Consider the following 14,510-nt stretch of genomic DNA (forward strand, 5'->3'; position numbering starts at 1 on the left):
CTGTGCTAGCTGCACTAAATACCTCTCTACTTCCACCTGGACACATTTGCCGTGTTTGTTGGTAATATCCGTTTAGTCATACTGATCTTGCTGTATAGCGACTTCTTTGGAACAGAAACCAGCTCTCCCTGTGTGTTCATAAAGACTGAGTGCAGCTGGATCCTACCTTGTTCTTTGGAAATTGTTGCAAGAAGAGCAGGCAGCACATGCAAGGCAAGTGGTATCTGGATACTATACAATGCTGCCACATATAGTATTCTGTGATACTCACCTTTTTTTTAGCACAAAAGGAATATGCTGTGTATTCTGGAGGGGAAAATTCATCAACAATACCAGTTTTATCCAAAAGCTCTTTTTTTGGCTAAAGCAGCTTAAATTTCTATGAAGTCTCAAAAGCTTAGTTTAAAGTAGAATTTTTTTCCTGAGAAAATATTACAGATTGTGTTTTTCAAAGACTGTTAAGAGTAAATGATGGCTTTATACTGATTTCTCATTGCTAGGAATGCAAATGAGAAAAAGAAGAGTCAGCTAACATCTTGTTACTGATGGGTAACAGCTTCCTACCCATCCAAACCACAGCAGTCCTGGCACAGTTACCTCCAACACCTCATTTTCATTCAGGACCAGTCCTTGTTAATTCTCCAAAAGCCAGGATTGTAGGCAAGGGGACTTCCCTTATGGTGAGGCAAAGCCTCACCTGCTTTTCACAGGAATCTAGAGCATACTGGCTTCTACAAACACACCAATTCCTCTTACTGGTCAATCAGTCTGTACAGGAATCTCTGTGATGAGAAAACTGCCAAGTTTGAACTGAAGGAAAACTGTCTTGTCAGAATTCAAGGAGACAACACAAAATAAATTACTCTTGTCTGCTTCACTGGTCAATCATGCTTATGTAATCAGATACATTACTCCCTTGCTTCATCTGTAACTGAATACAACTGTAGCAAATTGGTTCTGGTACTCTGCAGAATTATCTGCTGAGATGAATTACCTGTTCACTTTTTGAACAAAATCCATAAAAAGCACTCAAAAATAATTTATCCAATCAAATACGAATTTGGACCATGCAATTAGAGCACAGCTGTCCTGAGGTAGAAAGTTCACAAGCTGCTCAGCTCTCCTTCCAAATTAATCCCTTGCATAAGTTTGATGTAAAGTCAACATAGCATTTTGAAGAGCTACATCCATCACATATTCCTAAGGGAGTTTGTAAGATTTTGTTACCAAAAGGCTCAATGTAGTTTTCTTTTAGGGCTGGAGAAGTGAAAGCAGCCTGGATCCCACTGCAAATGCAGTGTACTTGCACGTTCTTGAGTCCTGTAATATGCTAAAATAAAACTATATTTGACCAGAGTTCAACTGTTCTGAACCTAGTAAGTATGTGACAACACAGAACCCAAGAATGCTGCTATTTTGGTGTTGTCCATTACTCCTCCCAAAGGCCCATGACACATAGATAACTGATACAGGAATTGTCTATAAAACTGGATTTTTTTTCCTCTGTTTTCATGCCTTACGTATCAGAGCTGTTAGAACAAACGATTCTGAAAATACATGGGTAGGGAATCAAAATACCCACCAAGTGTTATAAAAGCCTCATCTTGCCCTACAAAGTTCACATAATCTTAACTAGGGATCACAAGAGATATCACACTACAGGAAATATTTGCTTCCATGGAAAGAACTAAATAAGGAAAGGTAAAGAGGAAGAAATAGTAAAAGGAGTGACTTGCTGCAGAACTGTAACAGGTTAGAAATAAATGCTAGATAGGAATAAAGGAACTAGGTTAATGCTAGATAGGAATAAAAGAACTAGCTTAATGATCAGTCGGTCATTATCATATAGAAAGAGACCATTATAATTGAAGTATAAAACCCAAGGTCCAGTTTTCACGAAGTAAAACTGGGAGCTAGGTTGAAGCCCCTAAGCATTAACGCCAGCAGAGGAATCTCTGTTAAACACACAATTTGGAATCTACGCAGGTCTCAGGGATACGGGGCAAAACCTGCAGATGATGAGCTACAGCCACTCCGCATTTAAACAGGGGTAGCTGCACCCAACACAAACAGCCATCAAAACAGTTACAACACCCAGATCATCAGAATCACCTGTGGTTTGAATTGTTTGGTGAGGGCATACTTTACTCTGAAGAAAAAAAGCATTGTACTGCAGACATAACACAAGTTTGTAAAGGAAACTCTATGCTCAATCATAATGCTTTGCATAAATAATCACCTAACACTTGCTAATTCTTACTATTCTAGGAATTATTCTAGGAAAGAGGTCAAAGTGTGATGTGGTTTGAGAGCAAAGTGAGTTCCTCTGTCTTCTCTGTCAGACAGAAAACCACTTACACATCAAAGACTCATTCCTCTGAAATAAGCAGCGTTCCAGCTGTGAAGCCAAACTTCCAGTTGATCTCTAACATTAGCAGAACCACATTAAGCATGCTAAAAAAACCTGCATCTTGAGGATGAAGAACTGTAAAGGTATTAAACATCTCCTCCATGGTGCCTGGAGCATGGGCCCACATCCACAGCAATGTTTGCTCTTAATCTCTGACTGCTATTGCTCTCACTTATAAATAATTCTTCAATTATGAACAGTTTTAATTAATAATATATCCTCTGTGCCTATGCCCTGGGCCATTTCCACTAAAACTATTAAACCACAGTGTCTCATGTGCCAGCTAAAAGCAGCAACATCTTTTTTTGCAGGCCTGTGAGCAGTTTGTACTGATTTAAGAGCACAGCTGCAGTTAAGCACCTGATCATCCCTCCCAACAGTGAGCCCACAGGGGAATCATCTCAGCAAGAACATCCCATCCAAAGCTGGTAGGACAGAAGGGTTGTGAAGCATGACAGCAAACCGGAACAAAAAAAAAATAAATCTTTGTCCCAGGCTCTGAGCCGGCCAGTCATCAAATCAACTACTCTACTTTCCTAGCTCTTCACCCTGGGCATTCTTCCCCAAAAAGCTTCCCAGTCTGTATCGCTGCCTTTTGAAACAGAACCTCCATTTACTCTGTCTCATGGTTCCAGAACTGGGAGACGAGCACCTAAAAAGGCAGTTTTCTCAGGAATCTACTTGCATTTCCTCCACCCCTTTTCTTACTGCCTTAGATTCAAGCAGAGCTCAAGTCCCAAAAGGTTACCTCCGTTTTCTGTCTTACAACTACAGCTCAGCGTTGTGACACAACACTGTGCTTCTCCTAACAAAGAGACTCAAGCTCTATGCCAATAGCTCAGAAATTCAGACACTGGTGTATCTTCAGATAAGAGAATGACTGTGGGGGCCCTGAATCACACAGCAATTTCTTCTTGCAAGTCCCATTCAAGCATCTGAGGGCCTCCTCTTGCAGGGACACAAGCAGCTCTCCTCTCTGCCACCTTCAAACAGCTTCTGTATTACTCTTAAACTGACAATTGATTTGAGCTAATGAAATATTGTGGCAGTTGCTCATTGGTATTTTTAAAGAAATATTTATACTCCAAGGGCTTAACCATGCCCTATGAGATTACTCAGAGCCTGTAACAATGCTGATTTGTACAAAACAAAGTTAATAAATGTGTCCCAGATCTCACACAGCAAAGCTGTCAACCTATGAATAATTTTAGTTGGAAGTTTAAAATGAAATTAGCTTACTATTTTGTACTATTTAGATTTAGTATTTCAGACCAATGGTTCTGCATAATCCCTTGTAAAACAGTGGAATAAATACTTCCAAACAGAACATATGGTACCTTTGCCATCATACATCCAGCCATGCTAGCACATTCCAGCCCTCACCCCAACTCTCCAAGTCACTCCTTTGCTTCACTGGACCTTTCTCCTCTTGCCCCATGGGCTGCACCCTACCTATATTTGTCATACCCAAAATACGGTATTCTGTAATACATGTGTGGCTCAGTTGATTATTTAAGGACCTTTTGCTTTCTCATCTCTTACTTACTTGAACTAGTACTTACTTACTCACTTGAACTAGTACCAACCACAACACTGCCTGATGCTCTCAGTACACCCTGTCTAGCTGCGAGGGCTGACAGAAGCCTAAGCACAATTTATTTAACTACAGTAGTCACAGCAGGCTAAAACCTGCCAAAATTGCAGTGGTATCAAAAATTTTACTGTTCACCAATGCACTAAGTGAGAACATAATTTCTCAGCAAGCACCACACGTTCCCCATGCCCATCAGAGTGATCAGGTAGCACAGCCTGCCCTCTAGTTTGTTGTGTGGCTCTAACAACAAGGCAAAACTACAGCCTTCTGCCTGGAATCAGTCTGAGAGTGAAAACAACACAGGAGCTTGGGCCTTCTGGAGGGTAGGGTTGTTGATTTTGTTTTTGGCTATTTTCTTGGGGTTTGGTTTTTTTAATGTTGAGTGTTATTACTAGGCCCTTTCCTACAATGAAAGAAACAGGTAGGCAGTGTTTTGTTTCAAATGTACTGTAAAGACTGTTTCAAGTTCATATATCTTAAGCAATGATAATTCCTGTTAATGGCCATTTGGTTTGGAGATATCTTAGTGCTGGCAGTTAATAACGAGTTTAGTCGGGCATCCCTAAGCACAAAGCAAAGCTGCTCACCTGCACACTCTCACAGACTGGGTACCCACCACCACAGTGTCCTGCAGGCATTTCTAAAGACAAAGATATTAAGTACAGAAGACAAAAACTAATTAAAAGTCACTGATTTCCCACTTCCCAATTCTCTCCCATCTATTCACTCTTGGAAAATGTTATGGAAAATCTACGCTACAATCTGTCTCAAGGTATTTGCTCACTGTGAGATACAATTGCTTGTTTTAGTTGACTAACTGTCAAACTGTGCAACCTATACAAACATATTAACTGAGACACAACTGTGAAGTACTGAAGGACTTACACGGACAGTTTTTCCAGTTGTCTTTTTATGAGCTGTCTCAAATCCATTCCTAGTAGTAAAATTAACAAACTTAAAGGACTACTTTAAATACCACACTGTTAAAAATTTTACATCATCATTCTATAGAAAATAAAAAAATAAAACCAAAAAGAATTTTGATCTCTCCAAAATTTTATCAGTTTAAATGTGGTGGGTTTGACCTTGGCCAGACACCAAATGCCCATCAAAATTATGCAAACACTCCCCTTTCTAACTGAACAGGGAAGAGAAAATGTAACAAAAAGCTCCTGGGTTGAGACAAGCACAGGGAGGTCATTCACTAATTACCATCATGCGAAAAACAGACCCAGTTTGGCAAAATTAATTTTATTACCCATCAAATCAGAGTAGGATGATGCAAAATAAAACACCTTCCCCCAGCACTCTCTTCTTCCAGATTCAACTTGACTCCCGAGTTCTCCACCTCCCCTGCAGTAGCACAGGGGAACAAGGAATGGGTGTTGTGGTCAGCTCTTCACACATTGTTCCTGCCCTCTTTCCTCCTCAGTAGAGTCCTCACAAACTGCTCTAGTGTGGGTCCCTTCCTTCAGCTACAACTGCTCCAGTATGGCTCCCCACTGCTGGCAAAGAAGGAGGGAAGAAAATGCTCCCCATGAACCTTCCTGGGCTGCAGGAGGACAACCCTTCACAGGCTGTTTTCATTGCAGCCTTTACTTGAGGGATTGTTCCCACTCTGTGGGAACACTTCTGTGTTCCAGAAGCACAGGCAACATCAAACCAGCACCTGGCTCTGGCTGTGCAGACTCAGGCAGTGTCTCTTTTCTCACCATGAATGTTGTGGATCAAGGTATTACCTTCAAAGATCTTCCAATAGATGGACTAATGCTCAGCTCATTACCCCCAACTTCTGAGACATTACAGCACCTGCACATACAGTGAAGACCAAACTTGTCAGATTTTTTTAACTGAAGTTATAATAAGGAATTATTTTCCTGTTATTCCTAGGAAATTAACTTTATGTCTAGGGATTCTGCTACCTGAAATATAGAACAGACATAGCACAGGATCCACCTAATATAGCACAGCAGGTGTGTTCCCCTTGGAGTCAGCATCAAATACTTTTGTAACATTCATTTTCTCTGCCACTGTCTTCTAGTATCAAATAAATTTCAACTTCTTTATTTCATAAGTGTAGCTCTTCATTTATTCTCCACTGTGAATAAATTAAAAATAATAAAAAAAAGCTAAGCTATTGAACAAGGCTATATATTTGCTTTAAGCTGTACTCTACATGTGGAATATTAAAGACATTCAAAAAGTGTTCCACACATGTTGTTTACTGTATCTTGTATTGAGGGGCAGGTCTTTATTGAAAGGCAGTATTTGTTCCACAACGTACACTTCATACACTGGAGAACAGGAAGCCAATATGCCCATGTACAAACTAACTTCGCACTTCAAGTACTCTGATAAGAGTCTCCAGCTTGCCAGCAGCAACCTGACAATGTAGCTCTGGATGAGAGAAGGTAACACGGCAGAAACCAAGTGTAAAAAACTGATTTGCATTAGTGAGTCATGGTGCATATGCTCATGCATACCTGACACTGGGGTAGACAAGACAAGAATGGGGCTTGGAGAAATCTCAAGCCACTGGGCACAGATAATCAATTTTTGCCTCATTTATACATATGTTTAACCACGGACACATGCAGCACCAAAACTATGCCAAGCCCCATACTAAGCAAAAAACTTCCAAGAAAGGCTAAACTAATACAATAAACTGGAAAATTCAACTTAACAGAATGACCTCCAGCCCAACAGCTTTAACAGCCATCATCAGGGTTAAAAAAGTCTGCCTTGCCGGAACTCTAGAAAAAATGTTTTAGCCAGAGATTAAGAAGCTTGCTAACAACAGCACAACAGTGGAATGAAATTCATATTATCTTACAAAAATCTCACTAAAATTTGACTACGCACAACCAAGGAAAAAAGAAAACAATCAACATATTGTATCATTTCACAGTGTACAAGTAAGTAGTTATGAAAAGAAGCCAGTATTCCATGTGGTCATTTTTATGTCCTCTGCTCCATAAAAGACACCATTTGCAGACTACAGCTTGTTTTCTCTCACTCCTTCCCCTACCAGCCATTACAGCAGCTTATGGCTGTTACCGACACTGCTTTACCACAGGAAATCCAACTGAACACTTTAGCAAACATAAAGGAGATACATACCTATCTAAAGACAAACAAAAAAATATGTTATGCCCTTTCCTTTGCAATATAGGATAAATTGTAGAAGAGGAGAAAGATGAGCAATGTATAATACCACAGTCCTCCCAAAAGGAAATTAAAGATTGAATTTTATACTGCAATAAAAAATATATTTGAAAAAAGAATTGTACTTCACATTAGAAAGACATCACCTGAGTTTCTAAACATTTCCAGTTTTGAAATTACTTCTAAACACAGAAATAGATTAATTACACCTATCCCACTGTGTTGGTTTGTTTGGGCTGGGATAGAGGTAGTTTTCTTCATAATAGCTACCATGGGGCAATGGTTTGAATTTGTACTGAAAACCAACACACTTAGCTGTACAGCTTTTACTTTACCTATTAAACTATCTTTATCTTGACCCATGAGTTTTCTCACTTTGCTTTCCTGATTCCCACACTCATTCATTCTGTTGAGGGGGTCACAGTGAGTGAGCAGCTGCGTGGTGCTCAGTTTCTGGCTGGGGTTAAGCCACAACACATATAAATCAGGAAACTATTCACAGCAAAGTGAAATTCCATTTTTTCCACTGTAGCTGGGCAGTAAGTAATGTAGCTTTTTTAAGCAGCAATTTAATTCCTTGAAAATTTAATGCTCGTTTCATCCCAATATTATTTTTAGAGCAAGCCAGAAAAATAGTAGGCATGAAAAAAGTAGCTACAGGAGTTTTCAAAAATATATTATTATTCCACTTTAACTGCAAGTGAGGGCTTCCTCAGCTCAACATAGTAGAAGTTGGCTAAAGAACAACTTCCGTTACCATTACACAAAACACTAGTACACAGTCAAAATAAGTACAAATCTTATTTTAACCACAACTAAAGCATCAGCCTCGTCTGTGCATGTGTATTATACATTTAGAAGAATGCTTTACATTCAGCTCACAAAAAATCTGATTTACAGTCTGTGGACATCAGGCACTGATGATCTTCATTTTAGTCCTGTTTGCCTTCGCGCCACTGCCGTGAACCCTCATTCCAGGCTACATAAACAAAGAGAGCAAGTACTACGTGTACAGTGACTACAGCAACTATGGCAGCATAAAAATAGCTGTCTCTGTCAGACATTCCCAAGGAACCTGAGAAAACAAAGAAAGTAAAGAATATTAGTTATTAGCTAGGAACTGTGACATAGCAAGACACAATACTCCCTTAAGACCAAAGTTACATTTACTCCTGTATCAAAAATCTGAGCTCCAAAAGATTCACAGGAAAGAATTCACCATGATAAAAGTAAAAGAACTTGAAACTATTTCTGGAACAAAGTAACACTGCAGTATTCAGTATTTAAGATAAAATACCCTAGATTTGACTTCAATAGCTTAAGAGTTCTACAACGTTCACTTTTTCTGTTAGTACCTTCCAGCACCAAACAAACCTCAACATCCTTTTTTACTAAATGTAGGTCTCTTTGTGGGGCAATAAAATAGGGGAGGGAGGTAGAAGGAAGAGGGGGAGAATTCTGTAATTATTTGCCACTAAAACAGGAGAAAATGGTAGAAGAACAATTAAATTTACAAGACTATTACCTTCTGTATTTAGACTATAAAACAATAGTGCCCCACCAGTTAAGATACATGAATGCATCTCATATAAAATTAGCCTTCAAATATCAGAAGACCAAACACTGAAATATTGTTTCCCTTAAGTAATTTTAAAAACACAACAGAATCACCCCAAAAGCAAACAAAACCTACACATTACAGCACTCCAAAACCATCACCCTGCAAAGACAATCCTTTCAAAGGATCTTGAAAGTTAATTTACAGCAGTGCACACCAAAGGAGAATTATCTCAGAACAACTGTTATACACTCATAAAATGCTCTTAAAAGCAGCTGTTTTCTCCCTTCCTCTTCCCCACTTCTGAAGGAGATAACTTCCTAGAACTATAGGAGGTAAGTATTAAAACCTTGCAGAATCAGCACTACAACATGGCTGTTTGTTGAATCAAACAGCCATAATCTCTCTTCCTTTTTTTTACTTTTAATTAAAAGAAGGCTCTACAAGCAACCACATTCAATATCAGAAATTGCATATAACTTGTTTAAATGCATATGTGTTTCAAAAAGCAAAATATAAACCTCATGAACAACATTACTCTGTCTTGAACGTGTGATTAGTTTGCAATAGCTGGAGGAACATATCTCGGATGATTCTGACAAAAGACTGCTGCAGGGTGGTGTTAAGTGTAAGTGTTAAGAGTTTCCCTTCCCTTTAGGCAAGGGAAACAATGCACTTCTATACAATATAAACAATTGTATAATAAACAGCAGATTTTGGATTGCAGACCACAGCACAGGGAAGGATACAGCAACCATTTATATAATTTTCTGTTCTAATTAGGCATTACAGGACTTCTTATCTATATACAAATACTCAAAACAGGAAGAACAAAGATGCTATTAGAGGATCGTGCTTTTCTTCTATTTTTGTAATAATAATTGGCAGAAACAAAATTACCTTCAAATACATAAGCCTTTGATGAAAAATACAGTCCAACAGGTAATGTAATCATTAGAGCTGTGAAGAACAGAAGTGTTCTTAAAGTCGATGTTAATGTACCCTCATTTCTGAAATAAATAACAGAAGTTACATACAAAAGAAAGTCACAATATATATGCCTGAAACAGGAAAAGAACTTGTTCCAAACAGAAGCAGATTACTTTTCAAGAACTGAGTAAGTGTATGGTTGGAAGCAATAAAGACTTGAAATATGCATTTCTTGGCTGCAATTATTTCTTAGCTGAAAGTATTCAAAACAATGTAACGATTCTGCCAGTCTAAGCTCACAAACAAAATTAAAAACAATCTTTCGATTTTTCCCTGTTCCTGCATAAGGGGATTAATATGTTTATCAGTGCATTACTGCATAATTATTATATTATTAAAAATCTAATATTAATTACACATACACATGCCATCTGACAGTATTCTGCATTAAAACTTGCCAAGTTCCTTTTTTTGTTTTGCTTTGTTTTAAAGTAACTACAAGTCCAGGAAAATGACCAATCTTACAGGCTGGGATAAAAAGGAAATACACTGAATGAATTTAACAGCTTATGACTCCAAGTTCCTTTTTACTAGGTCTTCTTCCTCTATTTAAATATAATTTTTCACTTTTTAACTAAGGAAGATGGAATAAGTGTAGTGACAGAACATACAGACACTACACCAAAACTTTGCCTTCACACACCTAAACCTAGAACACCTTTAACAACAGAGGGCTTATGAAGGTTTAGGCATTTGGCAGCGTCTCCCTGACCTTGACCTCCTAAAACAGGTGTTGTGTTTACAAAACACCACATACAGCTTGGTTATGCGTGTGCTTCCACCAGTTCTCACTCACTCTGCCTGGGGATCACTGTATTATTTCATGCTGAAGTAAATATTAAGTCAGGAAATACCCTTCTCACTTTCATAGGTTGGCTGGTTCAAGGACTCGAGTCCTTAGGGCGTTGAAACACAAATATGTGTTTTTCTTTGAAAAAATAGTGGAAATAGGGAAAAAATTATCTCATTCTCTAACAGTTATGTGCAGCCACGCACAGCTTCTACACTGCAGCCAACAGCATTTCCGGCTGCTCGTGTACTGCCATACATTTAGGCAGCATATTGGGCAGCTTAAAAAAGAGAAAAACATGCGAATTATTTTCTTTTACTAGCGTTTGCCTGAAGAACTATCAGAGTGGAGGACATAACTGCATTCAAAATTTCCCTATGGAAATTAGAAACCATTCTATCAACACTTACCCACAGAAGAGTAAGATGACCTCCATCTTATTACCAAAGTTAAAAACTCCACTGTTGACAAATACTTTTCTTACACTGACATACTCTCATCGCTTCCCTACGCAGCAAAAACAAACATTCGTGTATAAGCTCAGCCTAGCTCGGCACGCTTTCCCGACGGCCGGCAGCCTCCACGCTCGAGATTCGGGATGGCCCAGGGCTACGCAGCGTGACCAAGGCAAACCGGCGGCCTCCTCCTCCACCCGCTCCGGTTCCTCCTGGCCCGAGCTGCCACCCCCTCCCGCTCCGCCGCCGCTCTTGCCCGGGGGCCCCGTGGCTGCAGCCCCATCGCGTGCTGATGGCGCCAAGGGCGCCCCTGCGCGCCGCGGCCCAGCGCGTAGCCTTCCCCGCACCCCACCGCCGAGCCCTGTTCTTGCCCGCCCCGGGACTCACGGCCTGAACTCGGCCACCGGCACGGCACTCACGGGTCCGGGCCCGAACCGCTCCATCGCAACCCCGCCGTCGCCTTGGGCGCGCCGGAAGCCGCCGCGATGGCCGCGCATGCGCAGGGAGCAAAGCCGCCATCGCCATAGCAACCCCGGGGCTGGCGCGACCTAGCGGTGGGCGGTGAGTACTGCAGCGGAGCCGCCCCGCCCGGCTAAGGGACGGGGAGGGGAGAAGGGGGGGAAGATGGGACAAAGGGATGGTGGGGAGAAGGGACAAAGCGATGGAGGGATGGAGGGAAGTAGAAACGGAACGACTGAGGAATGGAGGGAGGGAGGGATAAGACCGATGGAGGGATGGAGGGAAAGAGAGATGAAGAGTCTGAGGGATGGAGGGAAGAAGGGGCAAGAAGGATGGAGGGAAGGAGGATGGAGGGACTGAGGGGTGGAGGGAATAAGAAATGAAGGGACAGAGGAATGGAAGGATGCAGGGATGAAGGGACAGAGGGATAGAGGGATGAAGGTGTTATAGATACATATCATATTATTGGCTTTTCGCAAATATTAAAATGAATGTTATGTGTATAAGAATGGGATTTTTTTTGTATTAATGTAGTTTTCTTTATTTCTGTTACTGATGAAACTTAGAAATAGTAGTATAATACATATATGTTATGCTATGGCATAGTATTAAAATAAAAACTGCTTTTGTTTGTATAACCCAAAGACTGAGGAAAAAAAAATAGCTAGAGAACTCCTGCATTTGTAAACTATCCTATCCAGATGAGGACAGAAGTGACCAGAACTCTGGGGGGAGGAATTTATTCCATTTCTGGTATCAGGGAATGTAAATCTCAATAGTGCCAAGAAGATTGATCTATTGGGAAGGGGGCAAGAGAAAATTAAACAGAAGAACATCAAAGATCATAAGAAGAATGTATGAATATGTATGAGAATTTATGGATATGTAGTAGGATTCTGTTTTTAAAGGACAATCCTTTGTTAATAAGGTGTGCTCTCTTGGCTGAATGCAGAGACACCCAGCCGTATCTGTATACTTTATTTTTTTCTCCTGTCTTTTTATTAAACTTTTAAATTCTATAAAATTATGTGAACCTCGTTTTTCACAAAGGGATGTGTGAAAAATGAGGTTCACTTTCTTAATAAATTATAAAAAGTTTAATATAAACAAAAAGACAATTAGGAGACAAAGAAAATAAAGCAAAGGGTTAAAATGGCCGGTGCCGTGGCACGTTGCCAGGAACACACCCAATATCTTTGGAACACCCTTTTTATCCCCTCCTGCTGTGAGGGTTTAATGCATATTCAAACTTTCCTAAGAAGCATTTTTCATGGTTATGCCCTGAACCCGCCTTTTCAGAGCATGGTCTGTACAGTTTTTATTTTTGCTGATTATCATTATTTTTGAGTTTGATTTCCTTTTTCTGCAAGTGGTCAGTGTTGATAACAGTCTGGGCCCCTCGTCCTTCCGCTGATGGCAGCTGGGCTTCATGTCCTTCTGCTGTCAACGGCCTGGTCCCTGCTGCTGACAACAGCCACAGCCTGGTTTCCATGTCCTGCTGCTGATAACAGTCTGGGCTCCATTGTTCTTCCACTGATAACAGCTTGGGGCCCACTGTCTTTGCCCTCTGGGGTTTTCTTGCTTTGTATACAGGGACACCAGGAAACGCCTTTACGCCTAAAATTTGCTAGCAAGAGAAAAAGTACATGCATAGCCAAAAAGCATTTAACATATAATATTCGTCCTAATACGTGTGAAAGCCAATATCACAATATGGATTTATAACAGATGGAAAGATGGAGGGACTGAAGGAAGCAGAGTCAGAGGGACTGAGGAGTGGAGGGACTGAGGGATGAAGGGACAGAGGGATGGAGCAATGGAGGGCCAGAGAGATGGGGTAGGGATGGAGGGCAGCCTGGGACCTGGACACAGCAGCAGCTTCAGCTGGGCTTGAGCAAAGTCATCTTTACAGGGAAAACTACCCTGAGCATGCTCACTGCATTCCAGCTTGGAACAGTGGTGCCATTGGTACTGTTTACAGGTGCTTTCCTTGAGGGATGTAGAGAGTGTTTGTGTATGGCAAAAATGCTGTCAAATGTCTTGCGTGAAGGTTGAGGCTTTCCAGCAAATGGCCATGGTCTTGGGGCAATTAAAACCTATGGTATTGAGATATTTTAATCAACTCACCAGTACAAAACACTACAAATGAAATAACACAGCGCTAAGGCATTCTCTGAAAGGAAGACTGCAATGTCTCTATGTCAGCCTGTTAGGAGGGAGGCTTGTTCACTTAAAGATTTTCTACTCTCCTGACACTAAATTGAAATTCCTTCTCCAGTCAAAGAAAAAAATTCTGGTCAAAATCTGAAAGAAACCATCCCCATGATAACTAATAGGTGCTGCAAATGAGAGTTCAAAGACCCCTGTAGAATTCACTCTCCTCCAGCCTGATGAGCACTAAGCATTTCCAAGGTTACGCTCTGTTCAAGCTATTCATTCACATTCCTGCTGAATCTACCTCACTTAAATACTCACCAAAGGATGGACTTGAACCCAGCTTTTCAACAGAAGCCCAGAGTTTTACAGTCTCTGCTGTGCAATCAGTTGCACAGCAGAGACTGTAAAATTGGCAGGGGAACTAATTGTTGATACTCAATGAACAGCTTTTGCAGGAAAAAAGCTTTGCAAGCTTCCAAACAAAAGCTCTGGAAACTGTTTAATTGACGTTGCCATTTAATTGAATCTCATATACCACAGTAATAACATATTTGCCCCTTTTATGGTAAAATCATGTTATCTTTCCACTCAGACATGCCAAACCTTAGTGTGAGTTACTAACTCCACACGACTGTTTCCTCATCTTTTCCTGCAGTGTGCAGCCATCCAGCACTCCTGTAACCTCTGCCCTGCTGCTTGCTGCAGTGCCATACAGCAGATGGCATGGCACAGTGGCCTTTTCTTTCCCTCCTGAGCCACCATGGCATACTGCTACCCTGGAATAGAAAAATTTTGAGATGGGTGCTTTCCTTGCAATCAATAAGATGAAGAAATAAGCACTTTGTTTTTCGTACTTCCTGCTGTCATCTTGCCTCTCAGAGCTTACTCAGAGTGAGTTTCCCTTATGTCATAAATACAATGGCAAAATAGGG

The 14,510-nt window shown here is 40.6% G+C and overlaps 1 protein-coding gene across 1 annotated transcript; it reads right to left on the minus strand.

Annotated features, from left to right (window-relative positions):
- Window positions 1-5,239: 5,239 nt before the first annotated feature.
- Window positions 5,240-11,478, minus strand: VMA21 (vacuolar ATPase assembly factor VMA21). The gene is made up of 3 exons (XM_015626666.3): window positions 11,350-11,478; window positions 9,628-9,737; window positions 5,240-8,244 (listed from the first exon to the last, which is right to left on the minus strand). Exons 1-3 carry the CDS (start codon window positions 11,457-11,459, stop codon window positions 8,102-8,104), a joined length of 363 nt encoding a protein of 120 aa, XP_015482152.1. The 5' UTR covers window positions 11,460-11,478; the 3' UTR covers window positions 5,240-8,101.
- Between the last annotated feature and the right edge of the window lie 3,032 nt (window positions 11,479-14,510).

The sequence above is a fragment of the Parus major genome, chromosome 4A (genome assembly GCF_001522545.3).
Source record: "Parus major isolate Abel chromosome 4A, Parus_major1.1, whole genome shotgun sequence".
NCBI classification, from domain to species: Eukaryota; Metazoa; Chordata; class Aves; order Passeriformes; family Paridae; genus Parus; species Parus major.

Coding starts and splice junctions, on each gene's coding strand:
- VMA21 (XM_015626666.3), bottom strand. CDS start 11,459: ATGCGCGGCCATCGCGGCGGCTTCCGGCGCGCCCAAGGCGACGGCGGG. Junction 9,738..11,349: donor CCGGTGGCCGAGTTCAGGCC/GTGAGTCCCGGG, acceptor TATTTATTTCAG/AAATGAGGGTACATTAACAT. Junction 8,245..9,627: donor AAAGGCTTATGTATTTGAAG/GTAATTTTGTTT, acceptor TTGTTTTCTCAG/GTTCCTTGGGAATGTCTGAC.